The sequence below is a fragment of the Dendrobates tinctorius genome, unplaced genomic scaffold, assembly GCF_039654945.1.
Source record: "Dendrobates tinctorius isolate UK_male_01 unplaced genomic scaffold, ASM3965494v1 ptg000095l, whole genome shotgun sequence".
Taxonomy (NCBI): Eukaryota; Metazoa; Chordata; class Amphibia; order Anura; family Dendrobatidae; genus Dendrobates; species Dendrobates tinctorius.
Genome location: NW_027361763.1, coordinates 28,302,742 through 28,329,415, shown reverse-complemented (window position 1 = coordinate 28,329,415; position 26,674 = coordinate 28,302,742). Strand labels below are relative to the sequence as shown.

At 43.1% G+C, this 26,674-nt stretch overlaps 1 protein-coding gene across 1 annotated transcript; it reads left to right on the top strand.

The window, feature by feature from the left end:
* The first annotated feature begins 9,167 nt into the window (after positions 1 to 9,167).
* On the top strand, positions 9,168 to 13,713 carry LOC141098793 (homeobox protein not2-like). The gene is made up of 4 exons (XM_073586778.1): positions 9,168 to 9,492; positions 9,755 to 9,948; positions 10,157 to 10,275; positions 13,695 to 13,713. Exons 1-4 carry the CDS (start codon positions 9,168 to 9,170, stop codon positions 13,711 to 13,713), a joined length of 657 nt encoding a protein of 218 aa, XP_073442879.1.
* Positions 13,714 to 26,674: the final 12,961 nt, after the last annotated feature.

Genomic DNA, 26,674 nt, shown 5'->3' with positions numbered 1-26,674 from the left:
TACTACATGCTACATACATATATACTACATGCATGCTACATACATACTACATGCTACATACATACTACATATATACTACATGCATGCTACATACTACATGCTACATACATACTACATATATACTACATGCTACATACATACCACATACATACTACATATATACTACATGCATGCTACATACATACTACATATATACTACATGCATGCTACATACATACTACATGCATGCTACATACATACTACATGCTACATACATACTACATATATACTACATACATACTACATGCATGCTACATACATACTACATACATACTACATGCTACATACATACTACATACATACTACATGCTACATACATACCACATACATACTACATATATACTACATGCATGCTACATACATACTACATGCATGCTACATACATACTACATGCTACATACATACTACATATATACTACATACATACTACATACATGCTACATACATACTACATGCATGCTACATACATACTACATGCATGCTACATACATACTACATATATACTACATACATGCTACATACATACTGCATGCTACATACATACTACATACATACTACATACATACTACATGCATGCTACATACATACTACATATATACTACATGCATACTACATACTACATACATGCTACATGCATGCTACATACATACATGCTACATACATACCACATACATACTACATACATACTACATATATACTACATGCATGCTACATACATACTACATGCTACATACATACCACATATATACTACATACATACAATACATACTACATACATACTACATGCTACATACATACTACATATATACTACATGCATGCTACATACATACTACATGCTACATACATACCACATACATACTACATACATACTACATGCTACATACATACTACATATATACTACATGCATGCTACATACATACTACATGCTACATACATACCACATACATACTACATACATACTACATACATACTACATGCTACATACATACTACATATATACTACATGCATGCTACATACATACTGCATGCTACATGCATGCTACATACATACTACATACATACTACATGCTACATACATACCACATATATACTACATACATACAATACATTCATACAATACATACATAGACATACAGTACATATAACATAGAGTAACATACTTACCAATAGTTGTCACATTGTTCCCCGAAGCCATTGTCGTCTACGGAATAAATATTAACATAACAAACCACAAAAATACTCACCCACGATCCGAAGCAGTCCACGAGTGTGTCCCACGACGATCTTGGGTAGAGAACTGCAGCATCAGCTGTTGCTGCCGTTCTCTACGGGCTGCAGGAATCCAATGACGGAAGGTAGGTATCCTTCCGCACTGTATTCCTCCGCCACTTAAAAAAGAAAAAGTCCCTAGTCTCACTTTATGCCATTGCTGTGTGGGAAATGTAGTATGTATGTAGCATGCATGTAGTATATATGTAGTATGTATGTAGCATGTAGTATGTATGTAGTATGTATGTAGTATGTATGTGGTATGTATGTAGCATGTAGTATGTATGTAGCATGCATGTAGTATATATGTAGTATGTATGTAGCATGTAGTATGTATGTAGTATGTATGTGGTATGTATGTAGCATGTAGTATGTATGTAGCATGCATGTAGTATATATGTAGTATGTATGTAGCATGTAGTATGTATGTAGTATGTATGTGGTATGTATGTAGCATGTAGTATGTATGTAGCATGCATGTAGTATATATGTAGTATGTATGTAGCATGTAGTATGTATGTAGTATGTATGTAGTATGTATGTAGTATGTATGTAGTATGTATGTAGTATGTATGTAGTATGTATTGTATGTATGTAGTATATATGTGGTATGTATGTAGCATGTAGTATGTATGTAGCATGCATGTAGTATATATGTAGTATGTATGTAGTATGTATGTGGTATGTATGTAGCATGTAGTATGTATGTAGTATGTATGTAGTATGTATGTAGTATGTAGTATGTATGTAGCATGCATGTAGTATATATGTAGTATGTATGTAGCATGCATGTAGTATGTATGTAGTATGTATGTAGTATGTATGTAGCATGCAGTATGTATGTAGCATGTATGTAGTATATATGTAGTATGTATGTAGCATGCATGTAGTATGTATGTAGCATGTATGTAGTATGTATGTAGTATATATGTAGTATGTATGTAGCATGTAGTATGTATGTAGCATGCATGTAGTATGTATGTAGTATTTTTTTTTTTTTTTTAACATTTAACACATTAGCCGGATGATGGGACTACTACTGTCCCATCATTGGCTAATGTGTCAATCACTGTCATGGTAGCAGGCATCGCCCGATGGGACTTGTAGTCCCATCGGACGATGCTTGCACAGACCCCCGGACATCAGCACAGCCCCCCGGCAGGCCGGCACAGCCCCCCGGCAGGCCGGCACAGCCCCCCGGCAGGCCGGTACAGACCCCCACAGGGTGCACAGACCACCGGCAGGCCGGCACAGCCCCCCGGCAGGCCGGTACACACCCCGGGCAGTCCACACAGCCCCCCGGCAGGCCGGCACAGCCCCCCGGCAGGCCGGCAGAGACCCCCGGCAGGCCCGAAATGACGGCGCATCATGATGCGCACACACCGCGCATCATGATGACGTCAGGCCGTCAATCAACTGAACTTCCGATTCCGATGCCGAATTCCGATATTGAAAAAATATCGGAAGTCGGTATCGGAATTCCGATACAGCAAGTATCGGCCGATACCCGATACTTGCGGTATCGGAATGCTCAACACTACTTATCACTCCTAAAAACGTTTTAAGTCGTGTCTTCCACTTTAATGCGGGCTCCGGCGCTGAGCTGACATCTTCTCCAGCACATGACAGCTAAATTCAAAGTAGAAAAAAAAGTTTTTAAACCTATTTAAGTTTTGCCCATTCAAAATAGAACAATAATAAAAAAATAAAAATTGGTATAAGGAACGGCCGATGTTATCAAAATATAAAAAGAATTATACTGATCAGTAAACGGCATAGTGCAAAAAATATTAACAACTTCAGTTACTTTTTTTTTTTTTTTGTTTTTCTTGTTTTTTTTTTGTTTGGTCACCGCAGCATAAGCTGACAAATTTTGGATTTTTCTCACCACTTAAATAATTTAAAAAAAAAGAACCTAGAAATCTTTGGCACCTGTGAACTTGTAATGACCTGGAGAATCATAATGCGGGGTCAGTATTAACATTTAGTGAACTGGGTAAAAAAAAATTGAGAAAATTGCACTTTTTTTTTTTTCCAATTTCACAGCAGCTGGATTGTTTTTCTGTTTTTTTTTTTTTTTTAGTTACACTATATGGTAAAATCATTGATGCTTCTCCAAAATGCAACTACTCCTACAAAAAAAAAAAAAAAGCCTTCACACGGCCATGTTGGCAGAAAAATCTGAAAAATATGGTGGCTCTGGGAAGGAGAGTGAAAAACGGAAAATGGCCAGAGATGAAGGGGTTAAACTTTTTTATAATGTAGTTATTGAGCAGCTTTTATCTCTAATAATAAATGCCCTAAGCAGCTTCCGGTTGTAACAACTTCCGTCCAGTTGTAACCGGTGACGTCACCGCACACACACGCACATGTTAACCCTCAACACACCACACCACCTCAACACACACTCCTCTCACCTTTCACCTCCACTCACGTCCACTCACTCTTTCACTCCACATAAGTTCCTTTCTCTCACTCCGTTTCTCATACTCACACCGTCATCGTCGCTGCCCCGACATCTTCCTCCGCCGCCGCGATCCTGGATCCAGACGTTCTCCAGGCCGCCGACATGTTCTTGCGGCGACGCCATCTTGGATTTCGTGAAATCCCGCGATATTCAAGATGGCGTCGCCGCAAGAACATGTCGCTGGCGTGGACGACTCGGGATCCAAAAAGATGGCGTCCGCGAAATCTCGCGAGATTACGCCGACGTCATTTTGGATCCCGATGTCGTCCACGCCGGCGACATGTTCTTGCGGCGACGCCATTTTGGATCGGCGAAATCCCGCGATAGTCAAGATGGCGTCTCCGCAAGAACATGTCGCTGGCGAGGACGACGTCGGGATCCAAAATGGCGTCGGCGAAAACTCGCGAGATTTCGCCGACGCCATTTTGGATCCCGACGTCGTCCACGCCGGCGACATGTTCTTCCGGCGACGCCATCTTGACTATCGCGGGATTTCACGATACTCAAGATGGCGTCGCCGCAAGAACATGTCGCCGGCGTGGACAACGTCTGGATCCAGGATGGCGCCGGCGGAAGAAGATGTCGGGGATCGTGGAGCTGCGGCGATGACGGCGTGAGTATGAGAGACGGAGTGAGAGAAGGGGTCGTATGTGGAGTGAAAGAGTGAGTGGAGATGGTGAAAGATGAGAGGAGTGTGTGTTGAGGAGTGTGTGTGTTGAGGGTTAACATGGCAAGAGGTGTGATGCTATCGCATCCTCCCGATGCGATAGCATCGGGCCATAATCTAGTAAAGATATAAATCTTGCCAATATACTTTTACACCCCACCTTACCACCTCCCCTCCCAAAAAAAAGGCATTAAAAAGGTTCATCCTAGTTGTAGCAATCAGCACACAATAGAGGTCTCCATACATTTGGGGAGTGAAGGGCTCAGTACGGCCGGTTTCACATGTCAGTGGCTCCGGTACATGTAGTGACAGTTTTCTCACGTACCGGAGACACTGACACACATAGACACACATTCTAATGAATATGTCTATGCAGATGTCAGCGTGTTTTCACGGACTGTGTCCGTGTGCACAATACGTTGACATGTCCGTTTTTGTGCAACAGCACAGATCACATGGACCAATACAAGTCAATGGGTCCGTGTAAACACGTACCGCACACGGATGGCGTCCGTGTGCCATCCGTGTGCGTTTTTAGGAGTCAAAGGGTTAATATTGAAACCAATTATTTCACTACACGGACATACGGACAGGACACGGATCACACACGGATGGTACACACGGAAATACGGATAGCACACGTATCCACACGGACCACTCCGGTACCAGTTTTCCCAGTACCAGAATTATCTGGATGTGTGAAACCGCCCTAAAGCTGTGCAGATGTTAGATTTGCCTCTAGGGCACATTGGGCCTCAGGGTGGTTCTTCTGTTCATACAAGGCCATAAGAGTCCCCTTGTTATCAGGTCAGTCATTATCAGCCCCCGGGGAATGAAACTTGTTACCCTGCAGCTCTGAAGTGGAAGGTCCACACCCGGCCAAGAGCTTTACACTGGGGAGGAGCAGACACCACAGGAGTCTCCTAGACTTGACTTTCTAGCAGAAAAATGACCGTAGATATTACTGGGATGTTGGGGATGAAGCTCATCATTATAGGGTGCTCTGGTTGGAATTAGTAGAGACTAGTGATGAGCGAGGACTAAAATGGTGAGGTGCTCGTTTGGGAGTCAATGTGAAAGTCAAGCTTTTTTTTTTCTTTAAAACCCTGGAAAGGGGTCTGGGGGCAGTGAAAATGTTCAAATGGATGGGTCAAGTGCTGAATGGAAGGAGAACAAAAAACAAAAACCCAGACTCCAATTGATTCGTTCGCAAAGTGAAATTCACTTAGCTACTAACAAACCTCTCCAGAGATCACATATTTAGAAAAAGGAGGTCCATAGGAGCGGTTTTTCAAAAAACTTGTATAAAAACTCTTTATTGGCACATAAGACAATACAAAATAACATGCATAAAAAGTGCAAATAAGGACACCAAAATGGTGGCACTCAGCACTGTATACAAAAGTAGTTCCACATTACGGTATGTATGTATTCCACAGGTAAGGTGTACCCTGTCAATTTTGGCACTTTTCCCGTGAAACCATATCTTTACTGGAAATTAGAAAAAAATATCCAACATTTACCACTGATCCTTTGTAAGTAGTTTTGTAGTATAGTGTCATATAATTCCGAAGACTTGGTTACCGGCTCATATGGGGTTAATACAAGAATAGAATGATTGCAAAATATCAGAATTGATGAACTGAGGAGGACTGGTGAGATCTGAGGAGGACTGGTGAGATCTGACGAGGATTGGTGAGATCTGAGGAGGACTGGTGAGATCTGAGGAGGACTGGTGAGATCTGAGGAGGACTGGTGAGATCTGAGGAGGACTGGTGAGATCTGAGGAGGACTGGTGAGATCTGAGGAGGACTGGTGAGATCTGAGGAGGATTGGTGAGATCTGAGGAGGATTGGTGAGATCTGAGGAGGATCGGTGAGATCTGAGGAGGATTGGTGTTATATAAGGAGGATTGATGCTTAGATAAAGGAAAAAGTGATTTCATGATCGGAATAATCACATTATAAAGGATCAGAACTGGAATAAGAGGAAAGAAAAATGTCAAACTGAGAACAATATGTGGAGCACAAGGATTCCCACAGAACAATGGAGGAACTGTCACCAAATGTGGATTGTTGGGCTGGAGCCACCGGAGCTGCCACCATCTTCATCTCTTACAGTGACCGAGATTGTCCTCCGTCTCGGCCGAGGTGAGAAACAGCAGACACCGACCAGGAGAAGAAGACGACACTGATTAATCAGATCTCCTCTAATTATCCAATCACACCTCATTGTATAATAATAATAATCTTTATATAGCGCCAAGGTGTGTATTTACAATGATGGCCCGGCCATCCTGATGGAGTGAGGGATGGATGGAGATAGTGAATGGGCTACACATGCAGACTTACACGTTGTATGGAGATGAGGGGTCGGAGCAGCCCAATGTCTAACCAAGAGATGAATTAATTAAACAATTCTGGGGCAGCAGCTAATGGGCGGGAGTTTTAAGGAATAACAGAAAACGCCAACAAAGATCAAACTACCCAAATAAAGGTAATAAAAGCTGGAGATGTTTTGTGATTCTCCTGAGGGGTCTGACGACTTGTATTTTGTATGCGCATTACTTCTATTTCTACTGTGTCTCTCCATGGAAGACGGAACACATTGATATTATACCGTGATGTTTAGGCTATATGAAATGAGATATACAGATCATGAATTACCACTTCAGGCTCTGTACACACTCACCCCCTTTACTGCAGTTTTGTAATTGTTTGTATTTTTATTGTTATGTAATTGATGCTGTTTTTTATTTGAGTAGTTTGACCTTTGTTGGTGTTATCAGGAGATTAATTATACTGAAGACAGCGATACAAAGAGAGAGGAAATATGTGTTAAATGGAAAGGACATAAAAAAGAAAAGAAAAAACTTCACTGGAACAAAAAGCAAAACTAGTGACTTGCTATAAAAAATTATCAATAATCCAAGTAAAGCAAAAAAAGTGTAAAAAGTAGGAAGGACATGAAAATGAGGGGAAAAGTGGAATAAAAATGAAACAACGTCACCTCTGTTATTAAACCCAGTCACTTAGGCTTTGTGCACACGGTGTAGATTCTGCTGTGTTGTACAGTACCATTGTTTTCAATGGTAAAACCAAAAACGCTGTGCACATGCTGCAGATTTTTCCGTGGGTTACAATCCGCAGCATGTCAATTCTTGGTGCGGATTCCGCTGCGGTTTCACACCTTCACCATTGTGAGGTATGAAACCGCAGGGCTAAACTGCAGGTATTTTGACCTGTGGATTTTTCAAAATCGGCAGCATTTCCAATTACGTGTGCACACAGCCTTATACGTGTAAAGACATTGTCAAAGTGAAAATGTAAAAAATATCAGATCTCTGTCATAAGAAAAAAAATAGCAAAACTGGAGCAAAAAGAAAACCAGTGAAAAACTTGATTGTTTCCAAGACGTCTACTGAATGTATACAACAGAAATAAAATGTAAGTGTCACATTGTACAATCATCTATTGTCTGGGAGAATAAAGGAGGAAAAATGTTACTTTGAAAATGACAAAATAAAAAAGATATTTCACAATTTACTAAAAATGTTTCAATGATGAAATTTATTTAGAAAGTAAGAGATGGATGAATATAAAGAGAAATGGAAAATATGTCCCTAAAAATCCATAATATAAGGGGCTCGGAGCTGGACCCCGGTATGACCCCAGGAGAGCCCACCCTGGCAGCAGAGAGGAGATCATTATGGATCTGTCTAATGTCCGGTTATTACACATTTCGATCCTCATCGATGTAGAAAGCGACTTTGTGCCTCTTGCTCGGTGTTTTGGTCCTGGAGGTCTCCTGAGATCTGGGGATCTCTCCTCAGTGTAATGTATCATTAGAGCAATTCTCTGTAATTACCAGGACCGGCGAGAACAGCAGATATGGAGACATACGGGGGCGCTGCCCTCAGAGGATATTAGGCGGCTACTGATAGCGGGGGCCGGAGATCTGGAGATAATTATATAGAATCTATTAATAATAATAATAATAATAATAATAATAATAATAATTAGCCTTTTAAAGCCATTCTATAGATTGTTCTCACATCCTATAAAGTCCGTCTTTATCTAGTTTCTATCCATCCATTATTTCTATTTCTGCCGGTGAAGAACAATAGATAAATAGGAGATCGATACATCAATAAGTAGATAACAGTTATGAGATAAATAGACAGATAAACATGATAGATAATAAATATGTGAGATGTAGCGTTAGATACATAGATAAGTGGATAATCAGTGAAATATGAGATCCATTAATAACTACCAGCTAAATATGAGCTGTATACATAGATGAGCAGATAACAGAATCCTGCGCCCCGTGGACGGGTGGATCACAGGTCGGTGTATAGACACGTGGATATATAGATATAGTTACACTCATCACACGATTCCCGCTAATTATGGATTCATTACAGGTGTCCTGTGTCCCCTGGGTTTTGGGTCCAGCTGGGGGAGGTTGTAGGAAGCTTTGCCCCATGGCCATTTCCTCTCCTCTCGGGGGCAGTGTGGGGTCTGTGTGCCGAGCCCACTCCTCCACTCAGTGCTGATCTCTGCTCTGGGCTATTGGCATGCTAATAGTGTATTTGCAATTCACAGAGCCCAGATCTGGATATAAGGAGGCTCAGAGCTCAGGACCCTACATTCTCCAGCAGAGATCACCTGCTCCAAGTACTTCTAATCACCTGAGGATACTTTCCCTTCTCGCAGCCATCATGCAGCCTACTCCCATCTTCCCAAGGCTTGGCCACCATTTGGATCAGACTCCTGCTCTGCCAGCGGCCATTCAGGACCAGACAAGACCAAGGAACGCCTTTGATATAGACTCGATATTGTCCAGGGAGGACAGACGGGCTCCCCGAGTCATTGTGGAGGAACCCGTCTGGCAGATGCCCCCTGCACCCCATGGCTATACCTATGGGGCCATGTCCTACTCTCCAGTGTGGCTCTGCCAACCTGCAGCCTTCCCTGGCTATGTCCAGCCCCAGCAGCACTTCAGTGGAGGGTGCAGATGTCCAGACCCCCTGTGCAGCCACAGAGGTGAGTCCACACTCCTTATGCTATATTAATTCTATCTCATAATTAGTTTTTGGTGCTAATAATATCTCTACAAAAAGTTGGTTATATCAGGAGAGATGTGGATTTTTGTTCTTCAGGATAAGAATTGCTGAGACTTGTATTTCTCACATCAGAATAGTTATCTTGAATCTCACTATGAGAAGTTGTAGGTCTGTGCTCTCCAGTCCAAGGAGCGTCTTTCTTTCTTTCTTTCTCTGACAGCGCCACCTTCTGCTTCTTCCAGGTTATTCGTCCTTCACCAACTGCCCAATAGGATCTCTGCCCTGCAACACAGGATCCCACAAGCTGAAGAGATTTAGGACAGTTTTCACTCCAGAACAGCTGGAAAGGCTGGAGAAGGAATTCCTAAAGCGGCAGTATATGGTGGGGACAGAGCGGGTGGACTTGGCTGCCACACTTAGCCTCACAGAAACCCAGGTAAGAGCCGGTACATGCTCTTTGTAACTGTTGTTCAACTTGAGCCCTTTTTGGTTTGACAATGTATTTTTTTAGCTGAACACATTTGCTTTGGAATTTTCCTATATATATATTCACACTCATAATTTGGGTCACTGTGATGTAACTAAAGAGTTTCACATATTTGCCAGATCCCAGTTCTCAACAACGTCTTCTCCTTTCTTCACAGGTGAAGGTCTGGTTCCAGAACCGCCGGATTAAGTGGAGAAAGCAAAGTCTGGAACAGAAGAATGCCACGCTGTCAAAATTTAGAGTCCTTCCCGAAGAACCACCAGCCCTAGACCCAGCGTCGGACTGGAACACCTTGGGCCCACCAGAGAAAATCATTCTTGGGGCCCACTATGTAGCTGCATAGAGTTAAATACCAGACCACCAATTATGCGGTAAAACACGCTAATATCCGGGTATAATATAAGGTTGTACATGTCTTAATTATGTAGCAGGAGTTGGGGTAGCCCCCTCATAGGGTATAATGCACCCCCTCATAGGGTATAATGCACCCCCTCATAGGGAATAATGCTGCCCCCCCCTCATAGGGAATAATGCTGCCCTCCTCATAGGGTATAATGCTACCCCCCTCATAGGGTATAATGCTTCCCCCCTCATAGGGGTATAATGCTGCCCCCCTCATAGGGGTATAATGCTGCCCCCCATAGGGGTATAATGCACCCCCTCATAGGGAATAATGCTGCCCCCCTCATAGGGGTATAATGCTGCCCCCCATAGGGGTATAATGCACCCCCTCATAGGGAATAATGCTGCCTCCTCATAGGGTATAATGCTGCCCCCCTCATAGGGTATAATGCTGCCCCCCTCATAGGGGTATAATGCTGCCCCCCTCATAGGGGTATAATGCTGCCCCCTCATAGGGAATAATGCTATATAGATATAGAGTTAGATAGATATAGATAGAAAGATAGATGTAGAAATAGATAGATATAGAGATAGATAGTAGATAATGGATAGAAAGTAGATAATGGATAGATAGAAAGATTCATAGAGATAGAGATAGATAGATAGAGATAGATATAGAAAGAAAGATAGATAGATCGATCGGTAGATAGATATAGAGATAGATAGAAAATAGATAATGGATAGATAGATAGATAGATATAGAGAGATAGCTATAGATAGAAAGATATAGAGATATATAGATAGAGATAGATAATAGATAGAGATATACAGATATAATAATAATAATATAGACATATAGATAGATATAGAGATAAATATATATATAGATAGATGGCTATAAATAAAAAATAGATATAGAGATATATATATAGAGATATATAGATATAGAGATAATAGATATAGAGATAGATAGATATAGAGACAGATATAGAGATAATAGCTAGATATAGAGATATGTATAGAGATCGACAGATATAGAGTTAGAAAGATAGATAGATATATAGAGAGATATAGAGATAGCTAGATAGATAGATGGATAGATAGATAGATATAGATAATAGAGATAATAGATAGATATAATAGATAGATACAGAGATAGATGGATAGATCAATAGATAGATAAAGAGATAGAGATAGATAGATAATGAGATATAGAGATAGATATAGAGATATAGTGTTAGATAGAAAGATAGATATAGAGATAGATAGATATAGAGATAACAGATAGATATAGAGATGATAATATATAGATAGATAGAGATAATATATAGATAGCTATAGAGAGAGATATAGAGATAGATATAGAGAGAAACAGATGTAGATATAGAGATAGATATAGAAATAGATAGGTAGATAGATATAGAGATAGATAGGTAGATAGATATAGAGATAATAGATAGATATAGAGCTAGATAGATATAAAGATAGATAGAAATAGAGAGAGCGGTAGAGAGATAGATATAGAGAGATAGATACAGAGATCAATAAATAGATAGATATAGATAATAGATAGAGATAGATAAAGATAGATAATAAATATAGAGATAACAGATAGATATAGAGATAGAGTAAGATAGAAAGATATAGAGATAGGTAGATATAGATAATAGAGATAGCTAGATATAGATATAGATAGATATAGAGATAGAGATAGATGTAGAGATAGAAAGATAGATATAGAGATAGAGCGATAGAGATAGATATAGATAATAGAGATAGATAGATAGAGAAAGATAGATAGATATAGAGATAGATATAGAGATAGATAGATAGATATACAGAGAGATAGATATAGAGATAAATAGATAGATATAGAGAGAAATAGATATAGATATAGAGATAATAGATATATATAGAGATAAATATAGAGAGAGATAGATACAGCGAAAAGATATAGAGATAAATAGAGAGAGAAAGATAGATAGATATAGAGAGAGCGATAGATAGATATACAGAGAGATAGATATAGAGATAGATAGAGATATATAGATAGATAGTTATAGAGAGATATAGAGATAGATATAGACATAGATATAGAGATAGATATAGAGATAGAGCGATAGATAGCGAGAGATATAGATATAGAGATAGATACAGAGAAAAGATATAGATATAGATAACAGATAGATGACTAGATAGGTATAGAGATAGATATAGATATTAGATAGAGATATATATATATATATATAGATAAAGATAGATAGATATAGATGGTAGCTAGATAGATAATAAATATAGAGATAGATAGAGTAAGATAGACATAATAGATATAGAGATATATATAGAAAGATATAGAGATAGATAGATAGATAGATATAGAGATAGATGTAGAGATAGAAAGATAGATATGAAGATAGAGCGATAGATATAGATAATAGATAGAGATAGAAAGATAGATAGATATAAGAGAGATAGATATATATATATATATATATATATATATATATAGATAGATAGATAGATAGATAGATAGATAGAGCGAGAGAGATATAAAAAACAAAACAAACCACAATACTCACCTCTCCTCCTCGCTCCCACGCTGATCCCGGCTTCAGTGTCAGGAGCTGCCCCCTCTGCCAGACACACAGCGGGTGCGCGATGTAGTGACGTCATCGCGCACTGGCTGTGAGCCAGGAGCAGAGAGGACTGAGGGCGGCGCCGGCCCTGATTTACAGCTGTAGTCTGCAGAGCAGCTTACTGGGCTGGGGGCGGGGCCTCTGGGGGTGGAGTCCTGAAATGATATTCACTGCTTCGCAGTGAATATTCATTTCTCTTTAGCAGCGGGGACAGGGGCTCCTCCCTCCTGACACCCACTGCTGCTCCGCTGGCAGGGGCCCCCATAGCAGCTGCATGGTGTGCGACACACCACTGGCTGGGGGCCCCTGGAGCAGCGGGGGCCCTTGGCAACTGCTGGCCCTGTATGCCAGCAGGTGCCAGGGCCCACCGGAGAATCCTCTGGTTCTCCGGTGGGCCAGTCCGACGCTGCCTAGACCCCACCAAGATTGAAGGACAGGATGAGGTAGAAGTGGATCAGTAGAACTCCACCACTTTATCTTCTCTGGACTATTAGAGAAGAGTCAGACAGGGATATGACTCAGACAGGGTTCCCAACCCAATGTTCTATGATACATCTCAGCCCCTATGGTGGCTCGTGAAGGACCAGTGCAATTTTATGTTTGTTTATTTTATTTAAATCAGATGTTTTATACTGGTATTTATTCTACACTTTTAAATAAAACCTTTTTATACTTATATTACCAAATTATCTTTTTGTGGTCAATCTCTTCTCTTAGAATTAGTTCTCATTATTGATGAGCGAATGTCCTCGGATAACGTGTTATTGAGCATGCTGAGGTGCTACCCGAGTATCTTGGGCGTGCTCGAATAATATGTTTGGAGTCCCCATCGCTGCAAGTCTCGCGGCTGTTAGACAGTCGCAACACACAAACAGGAAATCCCGCATGTGTGACTGCTGTCTAAAAGCCGCGACAAACGGTGCCCCGGGGACTCGAACATATTATTCAAGCACGCCCAAGATACTCAGATAACAACCTGAGCATGCTCGATAACACGTTACCCCAGGATGTTCGCTCTTCACTAGTTCTCAAGTGTCTCACTGTAATGCTTATCACTCCTAAAAACGTTTTAAGTCGTGTCTTCCACTTTAATGCGGGCTCCGGCGCTGAGCTGACATCTTCTCCAGCACATGACAGCTAAATTCAAAGTAGAAAAAAAAATGTATTTAAAAAAACTAAAAGTTTTACCCCATTCAAAATAAGACAGTAATAAAAAAAAATTGGTATAAGGAACGGCCGATTTTATCAAAATATAAAATTAATTATACTGATCAGTAAACGGCATAGTGCAAAAAAAAATTCAAAACTTCAGAATTTACTTTTTTTTTTCTTTTTTTTTTTGGTCACCGCAACATAAACCAACAAATTTTGGATTTTTTTTTTTCACCACTTAAATAAAAAAAAAGAACCTATAAATCTTCGGTATCTGTGAACTTGTAATGAGCTGGAGAATCATAATGGGGGGGTCAGTATTAACATTTAGTGAACAGGGTAAAAAAAATTGAGAAAATTGAGAAATTGCTCTTTTTTTCCAATTTCACAGCAGCTGGATTTTTTTTTTTTTTTTTTTAGTACATTATATGGCAAAATCATTGATGCTTGTCAAAAGTGCAACTCCTCCTAAAAAAAAACAAAAAAAAAAAAAAAAAGCCTTCACACGGCCATGTTGGCAGAAAAATATGGTGGCTCTGGGAAGTAGAGTGAAAAACGAAAATGGAAAATGGCCAGGGATGACGGTTGTTAAAGATTACCAAAACTTTTTTAAAATGTAGTTATTGAGCAGCTTTTGTAAAGATATTAATCTTGCCAATATACTTTTACACCCCACCTTACCACCGCCCCCCCCCAAAGAAAGGCATTAAAAAGGTACATCCTAGTTGTAGCAATCATCACACAATGGAGGTCTCCATGCGTTTGGGGAGCGAAGGGCTCAGTAAAGCTGTGTAGATGTGAGATTTGCCTCTGGGGCACATTGGACCTCAGGGTGGTTCTTCTGTTCATACAAGGCCATAAGAGTCCCCTTGTTATCAGGTCAGTCATTATCAGCCCCAGGGAATGAAACTTGTTACCCTGCAGCTCTGAAGTTGAAGGTCCACACCCGGCCAAGGCCTCTACACTGGGGAGGAGCAGACACCACAGGAGTCTCCTAGACTTGATCTTCTAGCAGAAAAGTATCAGTAGTAATTACAGGGATGTGGGGGATGAAGCTCATCATTATAGGGTGCTCTGGCTGGAATTAGTTGACACTAGTGATGAGCGAGGACTAAAATGCTGAGGTGCTCGTTTCGAGTAATGAGTATAATGGGAGTCAATGTGAAATTCAAGCTTTTTTTCTGTCAAACCCTGGAAAGTGGTCTGGGGGCAGTGAAAATGTTCAAATGGATGGGTCAAGTGCTGAATTTAAGGAGAACAATAAACAAAAACCCAGACTCCTATTGATTCGTTCGCAAAGTGAAATTCACTTAGCTACTAACAAACCTCTCCAGAGATCACAGAGCTAGAAAAAAGAGGTCCATAGGAGCGTTTTTTCAAAAAAACTCGTACAAAAACTCTTTATTAGCACATAAGACAATACAAAATAACATACATAAAAAGTGCAAATAAGGACACCAAAATGGTGGCACTCAGCACTGTATACAAAAGTAGTTCCACATTGCGGTATGTATGTATTCCACAGGTAAGGCGTACCCTGTCAATTTTGGCACTTTTCCCGTGAAACCATATCTTTACTGGAAATAAGAAAAAAATATCCAACATTTATCATCGTTAGAGTTGAGCGAAACGGGTCGGTCAGATTCAAAAATTGCCGACTTTCACCAAAGTCGGGTTTCGCAGACAGAAACCCGACCATAGCATAAGGTCGGCCATGCGGTCGTTGACCCCAGCGCCAAAGTCACGTTTCCCATAATGCTTGCAGGCGCCTTTTCTCAGCCAATGAGCAAGGACGCACACTGTGGGCAACAAGATGACATGGGCAGCGGCCACCACCATCTTAGAGAATGGCATTACAGTGATTGGCTGGCTTTGTGTGGCGTCACAGTGGCTATAAAAGCCCTGACCGCCGACCGCCATCTTACTTCTGCCGATCGAAGCATAAAGAGAGGTTGCTGCCACTGTTTCTCAGTAGGGAGAGAATTAGGCAGGAAAGAAAAGTTATTCTGTGCTTGTGCTGATAGAAATTGTGCTGTACAGTTAGTGTGCAGGGACAGGGGAGGATTTTCTTGTGTGCATCAGCGCTGGTTATAAGGCTGCCTGATAGCTGTATTGCTGTGTGTACACTGCTGTGCAGACTGCTTTTTACACAGCAATAATACTTTTATTTTTTTCTGCACAGTTACTGACCATTTTTTACCACACCGTATAGAGCTGTACGCTCCTCACACACTATCGTGTACCAGCTGGTATCACGGACAAATACATGCTGACTATTTGTGTGTGACTCCGGAAATAAATACAGAGATTTAATTTTTCCCCTGCACTGTATACAGCTGTATGTTTCTGATACAGTACCGTATATCTGCTGTTGGTATTACAGTCAAATACATACTGGGAGAGCCTCTGTGTGTGACTAACGGAATATATAAAAGGAGATTTACATTTTCCCCTACACTGTATACAGCTGTACGTTTCTGATACAGTACCGTATATCTGCTGGTATTTTTGGTACCATATCTGCTGCTTGGATTATGGTAAAATACATACTGAGAGAGCATCTGTTCGTGACTATGGAAATAAATACCGAGATTTAAATTTTCCCCAACACTATATACAGCTGTACGTTTCTGATACAGTACCATATATCTGCTGTTTGGATTATGGTCAAATACATAATGGGAGAGCGTCTGTGTGTTACTAAGGAAACATATACGGATATTTACAGTTTCCCCTACACAGTATACAGCTGTTAGTTTCTGATACAGTACTGTATATCTGCTGTTTGGATTACGGTCAAATACATACAGGGAGAGTGTGTGTGTGACTAAGGGAATATATAAAAGGAGATATAAATTTTCCCCTACACCGTATACAGCTGTACGCTCCTCATACAGTACCATATATCTGCTGGTATTTTTGGTACATTTTCCCAAACATGAGGAAGTTTGGTGGAAGAGGCTGCGGACATGGGTGGGGGCACTGGTACTGATTGTGTGGTTGTGCATCTGCTGGTTATGCCAAAAGTACAATAGCGGCTAAGGCAGGAGGTGTCATCGTCTGGCTCAAGAAGGCCTGGAAGAGTCCCTTTTCTGGGAGTAGGTAAACTGCTTTTAAAGCCGGAGCATCAGGAACAGGTTTTGGCTTACATTGCCAAAACAGTCTCCAGCTCTATCGCCTCCTCTTCTGAAGTGTCAAAAAATGCAAGCACTGAGTCGTCAGTGCAGGCTTCTGCTCAGGAACAACACCTTTCCTTGTGTCCTTCACCTCCACCAAAAGTGAAGGACGTGGCAGGCCACACTTCAGATTACTCCATGGAGCTCTTTTCACATACCATGCCTGGGTTACCAAGTCAAATCCTGAATTCCCCTGTCCAAGATGAATCTGACATGGAGTGCACTGATGCACAGCCACTGCTAGATGATTCTGCTGGTACATTGACCCAGAGCACTACATTGCCCTCGCAGTCTACTGAGCCAGAATCTGACCCTGATGAAACTCAGGTGCCCCTTCCCGCATACTATACCACCTTACACGGTGACACAGAGGAAGGTGCAGATGAAATTGAAGAGGAGGTGATGGATGACCCAGTTGCTGACCCGGATTGTCATCCATTGGGGGAAGAAGGCGCCACTGACAATAGCTCAGAAGAGGAGAATGATCCGCAGCAGGCATCGACATCGCAGCAGCGGTTTTCTGGCAGGCCCGTAGCTGTCCAAAAACATGGTAAAAAAACAAAGAGTTGCACGACAGCGTGCCCAGACGGTCAAATTAGCATAACGTGCAAGCCTTGAAAATTTATACCATAGTAGGAAGACTGCAGTGTGGCACTTTTTTGACCAAAATCCTATTGATGAGGCAAAGGTTATCTGTAAGAAGTGAGGAAGGACCTTTAGTCGAGGGAAAAATCTCCGAAAGCTGAGTATCAGATGCATGTTTAGACATTTAATCACCATGCACTTGCAAGCGTGAACGGACTTCAAAACCTCAGGTAGCACATGTGCACCTGCTCCGACTGAAGGTAGCCAGCAATGCTCCATCGCTTCCCCAACTGTAAGCCTTCCAGTAAGCACACAACGAGCAAGAAATGTTGAGGTGTCATCGCAAGGCCAAAGCAGTCAGTGAATCACAATGCTTTTGCAGCGAAAGACTTTATCTAGGCCATCAACACCAGCACCATCACCAACCCCCTCTCAGTCCATCAGGTCCTCCACTAGTTCCCCCCTATGCAGCTCTCAAGTCCAGCTCACCCTAGCAGACACTCTGAGTAGGACAAGAAAGTACTCATCCTCTCATCTGCGTACACTGGGTTTGAACGCCTACATTGCCAAACTGATCTCATTAGAGATGATGCCCTTCCGTTTGGTTGAAAGCGCAGCGTTCTGAGAGCTCATGACCTTTGCTGGCCCACGCTATGACCTACCCAGTCGGCTCTTCTTTTCTAGAAAAGCCATCCCTGCCCTCCACCTGCATGTGAAAGACCGCATTGTCCATGCACTCAAACAATCAGTGAGTGGAAAGGTGCACCTCACAACAGATGCATGGGCCAGTAGGCATGGCCAGGGCTGTTACGTGTCCATCACTGCACACTGGGTTAATGTGGTGGATGCAGGCTCCACAGGGGACAGTGGCAGTGGAACAGTGCTGCCTAGCCCACGGTATAGGAAACAGTTGGCTGTAGGCGTTCGACCCTCCTCCTCCAGAAGCGAAAGCTTGTCGACAGAGTGCAGTTGCACGAGCACTCCATCCACAGCTGCCAGTGTTGCACACAAGGTGTCCCACTCTCGAACAGCTAGTGGTAAGCGTCAGCAGGCTGTTTTAAAGATGATGTCTTTGGGTGACAACAGACACACCGCGGAGGTGCTGGCCGACTACTTCCAGCGAGAAACAGAGTCATGGCTGGACCATCTACATCTTGAACCAAGCAAGGTAGTCAGTGATAACGGCCGTAATTTTGTGGCGGCCAAAGCTCTTGCAAAACTCAGACACATACCTTGCCTGGCTCACACCTTGAACCTGGTGGTACAGTGCTTCCTAAATAATTATCTGGAGTTAACAGCCTGCTCCATAAGGTGCGAAGACTGTGCTTGCACATCCGTCGCTCGCCCGTAGACTCCAGCCTTATGCAGAGGCTGCAGCAATCGCTCAGCCTCCCCAAGCACCACCTAATCATAGACGTTGCAACAAGGTGGAACTCCACCATGCACATGGTTGAGAGGCTGTGCGAACAGAGGCAGGCTGTAATGCATTTGTGGGAGGATACACGGGCAGGCAGTTTGAGGGCAGACATAGAGTTGTCGGGTGTGCAGTAGTCAAAGCTGAAAGACCTCTGTAAAGTCCTTCAGTGTTTTGAGGAATGCACGTGGCTGGTAAGCCCAGACGATGCCATCATAAGCATGAGCATCCCTCTTATGCGTCTGCTCATGCAAACTTTGATGCACTTTAAGGATCAGGCATCTGCAGTGGAAGAGGAGGGAAGCCTTGATGACAGTCAGCCATTGTTTGGTCAGGGAACTGTCCTGGACGAGGTGGAGGAAGAAGAGGAAGAGGAGGATGGGGGGATGATTACTTTGGGGGGGAGGATGCTTTTCGGGGGGCAAGAGAAAATGTTGGCTTGCCAAGGTCAGTTACAGGGTTTGTGCATGACTGGAGGGATGTGGACTTGGCAGAAAGTGCTCCTTCACCCACCACTGTCAGTGCATCATTGACACCCAGAACATTGGCCCACATGTGTGATTATCTCTTGCGGATCCTATAAAGGGACCCTCGCATAGTCAGAATTATGAAGGATGACGACTACTGGTTGGCCAGCATCCTCGATCCATGATATAAAGGCAAATTACAGAACATCATGCCACAGGAGAACCTAGTGCTAATATTGGTGAACAAACAAGCAACTCTGGTAAACCGTTTGTTAGAGGCATTCCCAGCACAGAGCCGTGGTGCAGGTTCTACCACCAGCCATACTGGGCCAAATTGAAGGTGTTCGTGGTGCACACAGCCGAACTGGCGTTGGAGACGGGTTTCATGACCATGTTGTGGACTGATTTCTCTAGGACCGCTCACACGACTGATAATGCTGAATCGATTGCAACAGACAGGAGACAGCAGTTGTCAACTATGGTTCAAAATTACCTCTCATCCCCTATCGATGTCCTCCCTCACAGTTCATTCCCCTTTGACTACTGGGTCATAAACTGGACACCTGGCCTGAATTAACACAATATGCCTTACAGGAGCTCGCTTGCCCTGCTTGGTAGTGTGCTATCAGAAAGAGTCCATGCTGCTGGAGCAATCCTGATAGAAAGAAGGACCCGGCTGTCGACCCAAACTGGTGATGATCTCACCTTCATTAAAATGAACCATGCATGGGTTTCAAAGAATTTTGTCCCACCTTCCCCTGATGACACATAGGTTGCCAGCAAAATGGCTCGCTTTGTCCTCCTCTTCCTCTGACTTCTCCAATTCCTCCATTTGCAGCTGCTGAACGTCCAGCCTACACCTCAACATATGCCAGTTTTTCCACCTCCCTAACTGGGCTGTCTCCCCCCAGGGCCGGTGTGAGCACCTGACGCACCCGGGCAAGTGGCGGTGCCCTGAGCAGGTGGGGGGGCCCACTCACCGTTACAGACACCGTCGTACCATGAGGGGCCCTGTGCCAGTGTCATCGCCCATGAGTGGGCCCCCCCTGCTTGCTCAGGACACCAGCACTTGCAATACTTACCTCTCCGTGCTCCACCGCTGTGACCTCTTCTGCGTTTCCTGACAGTGACATTCAGGTCAGAGAGCACGATGACATCACGTCTGTACGCCATCTGCCTAAACAGTCCAAGTGCACAGAGCTGGAAGATGGCGATGCTGAGGAGTCTAGAGTAGAGCAGTGCCCAGCGAGGAGAGGTATTTCATTTTTTTTAAATGTTTGGAGCAACATATGGGGAGCATTATACACTGGAGAATTATATATGGTGCCCATCATACACTTGAGCATCATAGATGGGGCCCATTATACACTGGAGCATCGTATGGGGCCCATTACATATGGAGCTTTATATGGGCCCATCATACACTGGAGCATTATAAATGGGGCTCATCATACACTGGAGCATCATCCATGATGCCCATCATACACTGGAGCATCATATACAGGGCCCATTATACACTTGAGCATTATAAATGGGGCCCATTATATATGGAGCATTATACACTGTTTGCATAACTATTATTAGGCAAGATGTATTTGAGAGGATTCTTTTTATTATTGAACAACAACTATGTTGTCAATCAACTGAAAAGACTCATTAATTTCAAAGCTTCATATTTTTGGAAGTTGGAGTGGGTTTTTTTTTAGATTTGGCTATCTTAGGAGGATATCGGTTTGTGCAGGTAACTATTACTGTGCATAATTATTAGGCAACTTAATAAAAACCAAATATATACACATCTCACTTGTTTGTTTTCACCAGGTAAACCAATATAATAACACAAAATTTAGAAATAAACATTTCTGACATTCAAAACCAAAAAAAAAAAAGGGACCAACATAGCCAATGACAGCCAAACGCCTCCCATCTATATATTCTGTCAGTTGCTTGATCTGCTTATGATCAACATTGCGTGCAGCAGCCACCACAGCCACACTGTTCCGAGAGGTGTAATGTTTTCACTCCCTGTAGATCTCACATTTTATGAGGGACTATAGGTTCTCTATGGGGTTCAGACCAGGTGAACAAGAGGGCCATGTCATTATTTTTTCTTCTTTTAGACCTTTACTGGCCAGCCACGCTGTGGAGTATTTGGATGCATGTGATGGAGCATTGTCCTGCATGAAAATCATGTTTTTCTTGAACGATACCGACTTCTTCCTGTACCACTGTTTGAAGAAGGTGTCTTCCAGAAACTGGCAGTAGGTCTGGGAGTTGAGCTTCACTCTATCCTCAACCCAGAAAGGTCCCACAAGTTCATCTTTGATGATACCAGCCCATACCAGTACCCCACCTCCACCTTGCTGGCATCTGAGTCAGAGTGGAGCTCTCTGGCCTTTACTGATCCAGCCTCGGGCCCATCCATCTGGCCCATCAAGAGTCACTCTCATTTCATCAGTCCATAAAACCTTACAAAAATCTGTCTTAACATATTTCCTGGCCCAGTCTTGACGTTTTATCTTATGTTTCTTGTTCATAGGTGGTTGTTTTCCAGCCTTCCTTACCTTGGCCATGTCCCTGAGTATGGCACACCTTGTGCTTTTTGATACTCTAGTAACGTTGCAGCTCTGAAATATGGCAAAACTGGCGTCCAATAGCATCTTGGCAGCTTCATGCTTGATTTTCCTCAATTCATGGGCAGTTATTTTGAGCCTTTTTTATTCAACACGCTTCTTGCGACTCTGTTGGCTATTTTCCATGAAACGCTTGATTGTTCAGTGATCACGCTTCAAGTTTGGCAATTTCAAGACTGATGCATCCCTCTGCAAGACATCGCACAATTTTTGACTTTTCAGAGTCCGTCAAATCTCTCTTCTGACCCATTTTGCCAAAGAAAAGGAAGTTACCTAATAATTAAGCACACCTTATATAGGGTGTTGATGTAATTAGACCACACCTCTCCTCATTACAGAGATGCAGATCACCTGATTTACATAATTGGCAGTTGGCTTTCAAGCCTATACAGCTTGGAGTAGGACAACATGTATAAAAAGGATGATGTGATCAAAATACTCATTTGCCTTATAATTCTGCACACAGTGTATAGGCCCAGCATACACTGGAGCATCATCCATGGGGCCAATAATATACTGCAGCATCATATGGGGCCCATTATATATGGAGCATTATATCGACCCATCATACAATGGAGCATCATCCATGGGGTCCATCATATACTGGAGCATCATATGGGGTTCATGGGGCATCATATAGGGTATGGAGCATTATATGGAGCATATATGAGGCCTATTCTGTATGGAGCATTATATGGAGCCTATTCTTTATGAAGCAATATATGGGGCCCATCATATACTGTATGGAGCTTTATATGCGACTCATTATACTGTATGGAGCAATATGTGGGGCTCATTCTACTCTATGGGGACGGTCCTATACTGTATGGCACATTATATGGGGACCATCATATACTGTAGCATTATGTGGAGCTCATCATATACTGTATGGAACATTATATGGGACCAATTATTCTGTATGCAGCAATATATAGGGCTCATTATTCTGTATGGTGCACTATGTGGTGGCCATAATACTGTATGGAGGAATATACTGTCCGGTTTTTGAGCTATTGTAGAATTTAAAATAGGTATCAGTCATATAATATAAGAAGTGAAGTATTTGTCATTGCACTATACCAATATTTCTCTGCCGTATCAGAGCATCGTGAATTGTGATATGTGTTAAAGGGGCACACTGACACACTTTCGCCCGGGGCACACGAAAACCAGGAGCCAGCCCTACCCCCCCACAACTTTAGCCAAATAACCCCCAGTTTTCAATGCGTAACTATTATTATAAAGTAAATTATGGTTGACAAGCTTAAGTAATAAGAATTGATGTCGTTGGCATTGAAATGGGCACTCTAGGTGTGTTTACTGTCCTCCATTCCCTGCCGACTTTCTTCCCCATTGACTTGCATTGGGTTTCGTATTTCAGTCGGACCTCCGACTTTTCACGGTAATTGGCCGATTTCGTTCGACTCTACTTTTGAGAAAGTCGGGTTTCATGAAACCCGACCCGACCCGACCCTATGAAAGGCAAAGTCGCTCATTAGAGTTGAGCGACTTTTGTTTTTTTAGGGTTGAGTTTCGTTTCGTGAAACCCGACTTTTCCAAAAGTCGGGTCGAGCAAGATCGGCCGATTATAGGGAAAAGTCGGGGTCGTCCCGAAACACGAAACCCAATGTAAGTCAATGGGGAATAAAAGTCGGCAGTGAGAGGAGGACAGGAAACACACCTACAGTGCCCATTTGAATGCCAAAAGCATCAATTCTTCTTACTTAAGCTTGTCAACCTTAATTAACTTCATAATACAAGTTACGCACTGAAAAATGGGGGTTATTTGGCTAAAGTTGAGGGGGGATAGGGCTGGCTCCAGGTTTTCATGTGCCCTGGGTGAAAGAGCGCCCCTTTAACACATACCACAACTCATCATGCTCCGATACGGCAGAGAAATAGCTGTATAGTACAATGAAAAATACTTCACTTTTTACATATCATGACGAGGCCCATCTATTTCTCCATACAGAATCATTGGTCCCATATAATGTTTGAAACAGTATATGATGAGCTCCACATAATGCTACAGTATATGTTGGTCCCCATGGATGAAGCTCCACTGTCTTATGGGCCCAAATAATGCTCCAAACATAATGGGCCCCATTTCTAATGCTCTAGTGTATAATGGGCCCTGTAAATGCTGCTCCAGTGTCTGATGTCCACCTTTGGAATGTTCCAGTGTATGGTGGGCCCCATCTATCATTCTCCAGAGTATAGTGCTCCCCAAAAATTGCTGTCCCAACATTGAAAACAATCAAATAAGTCTCCTCGCTAGGGAATCCCTGTACTAGTCTGGACTCCTCGTCGTCCCCATCTTCCATCTCACTGCACAGTATTTCAACCTTGCAAGTGCTGTGATCCTGAGCAAGCAGGGGGGGCCAGCTTCCTCTTTGTCACCGTGTAAGATGGAACTGTATATGGGAAGGGTAACCTGAGTTTCATCAGGGTCAGATTCAGGCCGTGTAGCATGCGAGGGGAATGTAGTGGTCTGGGTCAATGTACCAGCAGATTCATCGAGCAGTGGCTGAGCATCAGTGCACTTATGTCGCCCCCAGGAGTACGATCGCCACAGTGGCATTACCTTCCTCCTAGGGAGTGTGATGTCATGCTTGGGAGCAACGAAGGATCTCTCTAGCAGGTTAACTGATTGGGCGGCGTTATTCCCACGAGTCATGACCCTCCAAACAGTGTTCATGAAGGCAAAGTGTTTGTTTTACGTGGGCAGTATGGTTGCAAAGCTGAACCTTAAAGGAATGTCCAGAAGGGCACCACCAGGAGTGTAGCCTACGGTTAAATTTGACTCCACCTGGGAAACCTCAACCATGCCAGCTACAGAAAAGATGCACACATTGCAAGCTTAATTCCGTTAACGAACGAGACTCCGTCATGCCCCGCGGTCCGAGTCCGGCTTACTAGAGGGACACGTGAGGCTCTGGCACATGAGATTGGCCAATAACTGGTGTGTCATGCCCTTACATGTCCGTGGCTGCATGTGCGCTACACTGAAAAGGCCAGCGTTTGTCGCTTACAGGTGCAGATAACCCGCTGAACAACGTTAGTGATGGGGATCACTGATTACAATTATTACCCGCGAACGATGATTTCCCAGTAAGTGCAGGTCAACCGCAGTTCCGGAATTAGGCCTAACCGTCATTCCTGAAAAAATGAAAAACTGACGTGTGCAAACCACAGGTGCTGTAGCTTGCTTAACAGCTCGCCAGCCGTTCTCACGCCCAGTATGGATTACACGTGATTGCACAAAGGTGAGAAAGGGTACCGTATCCCCGGATAACATGTATGGATAGCGTACACATTCAAAATATGTCTATACATCAGGAGGCAGGCTCAGACGGTGTTTGGCCCAGTATGGCTTGCACGTGATTGCACAAAGGTGAGAAAGGGTCCGTATCCCCGGATAACTTGTATGGATAGCGTACACATTCAAAATATATGTCTATACATCAGGAGGCAGGCTCAGACGGTGTTAGGCCCAGTATGGCTTGCACGTGATTGCACAAAGGTGAGAAAGGGTACCGTATCCCCGGATAACATGTATGGATAGCGTACACATTCAAAATATATGTCTATACATCAGGAGGCAGGCTCAGACGGTGTTAGGCCCAGTATGGCTTGCACGTGATTGCACAAAGGTGAGAAAGGGTCCGTATCCCCGGATAACTTGTATGGATAGCGTACACATTCAAAATATATGTCTATACATCAGGAGGCAGGCTCAGACGGTGTTAGGCCCAGTATGGCTTGCACGTGATTGCACAAAGGTGAGAAAGGGTACCGTATCCCCGGATAACATGTATGGATAGCGTACACATTCAAAATATATGTCTATACATCAGGAGGCAGGCTCAGACGGTGTTAGGCCCAGTATGGCTTGCACGTGATTGCACAAAGGTGAGAAAGGGTACCGTATCCCCGGATAACATGTATGGATAGCGTACACATTCAAAATATATGTTTATACATCAAGAGACAGGCTCAGACGGAGTCAGGCACAGTATGGATTTGACGGCCCAGACTACACAGCGGAGGAGCAGGGAGAGGTAAAGATTGCAAATGCTGGGACCCTGCCCAAGCAAGGGGGGCCCACTCGTGGGTGTCGGTACTGGCACTGGACCCCTCATAGTACGGCGGTGTGTCTGACGGCGGGTGTGCACCACCACCGTCAGAGACACTTGATTGCACTATGAGGGACCCTGTGCCATTGCCCGCACCCAAGAGTCGGCCTACCCACCTGTCCAGGGCAACGGCA

Coding starts and splice junctions, on each gene's coding strand:
- LOC141098793 (XM_073586778.1), top strand. CDS start 9,168: ATGCAGCCTACTCCCATCTTCCCAAGGCTTGGCCACCATTTGGATCAG. Junction 9,493..9,754: donor CCCCCTGTGCAGCCACAGAG/GTGAGTCCACAC, acceptor TGCTTCTTCCAG/GTTATTCGTCCTTCACCAAC. Junction 9,949..10,156: donor TTAGCCTCACAGAAACCCAG/GTAAGAGCCGGT, acceptor CTTTCTTCACAG/GTGAAGGTCTGGTTCCAGAA.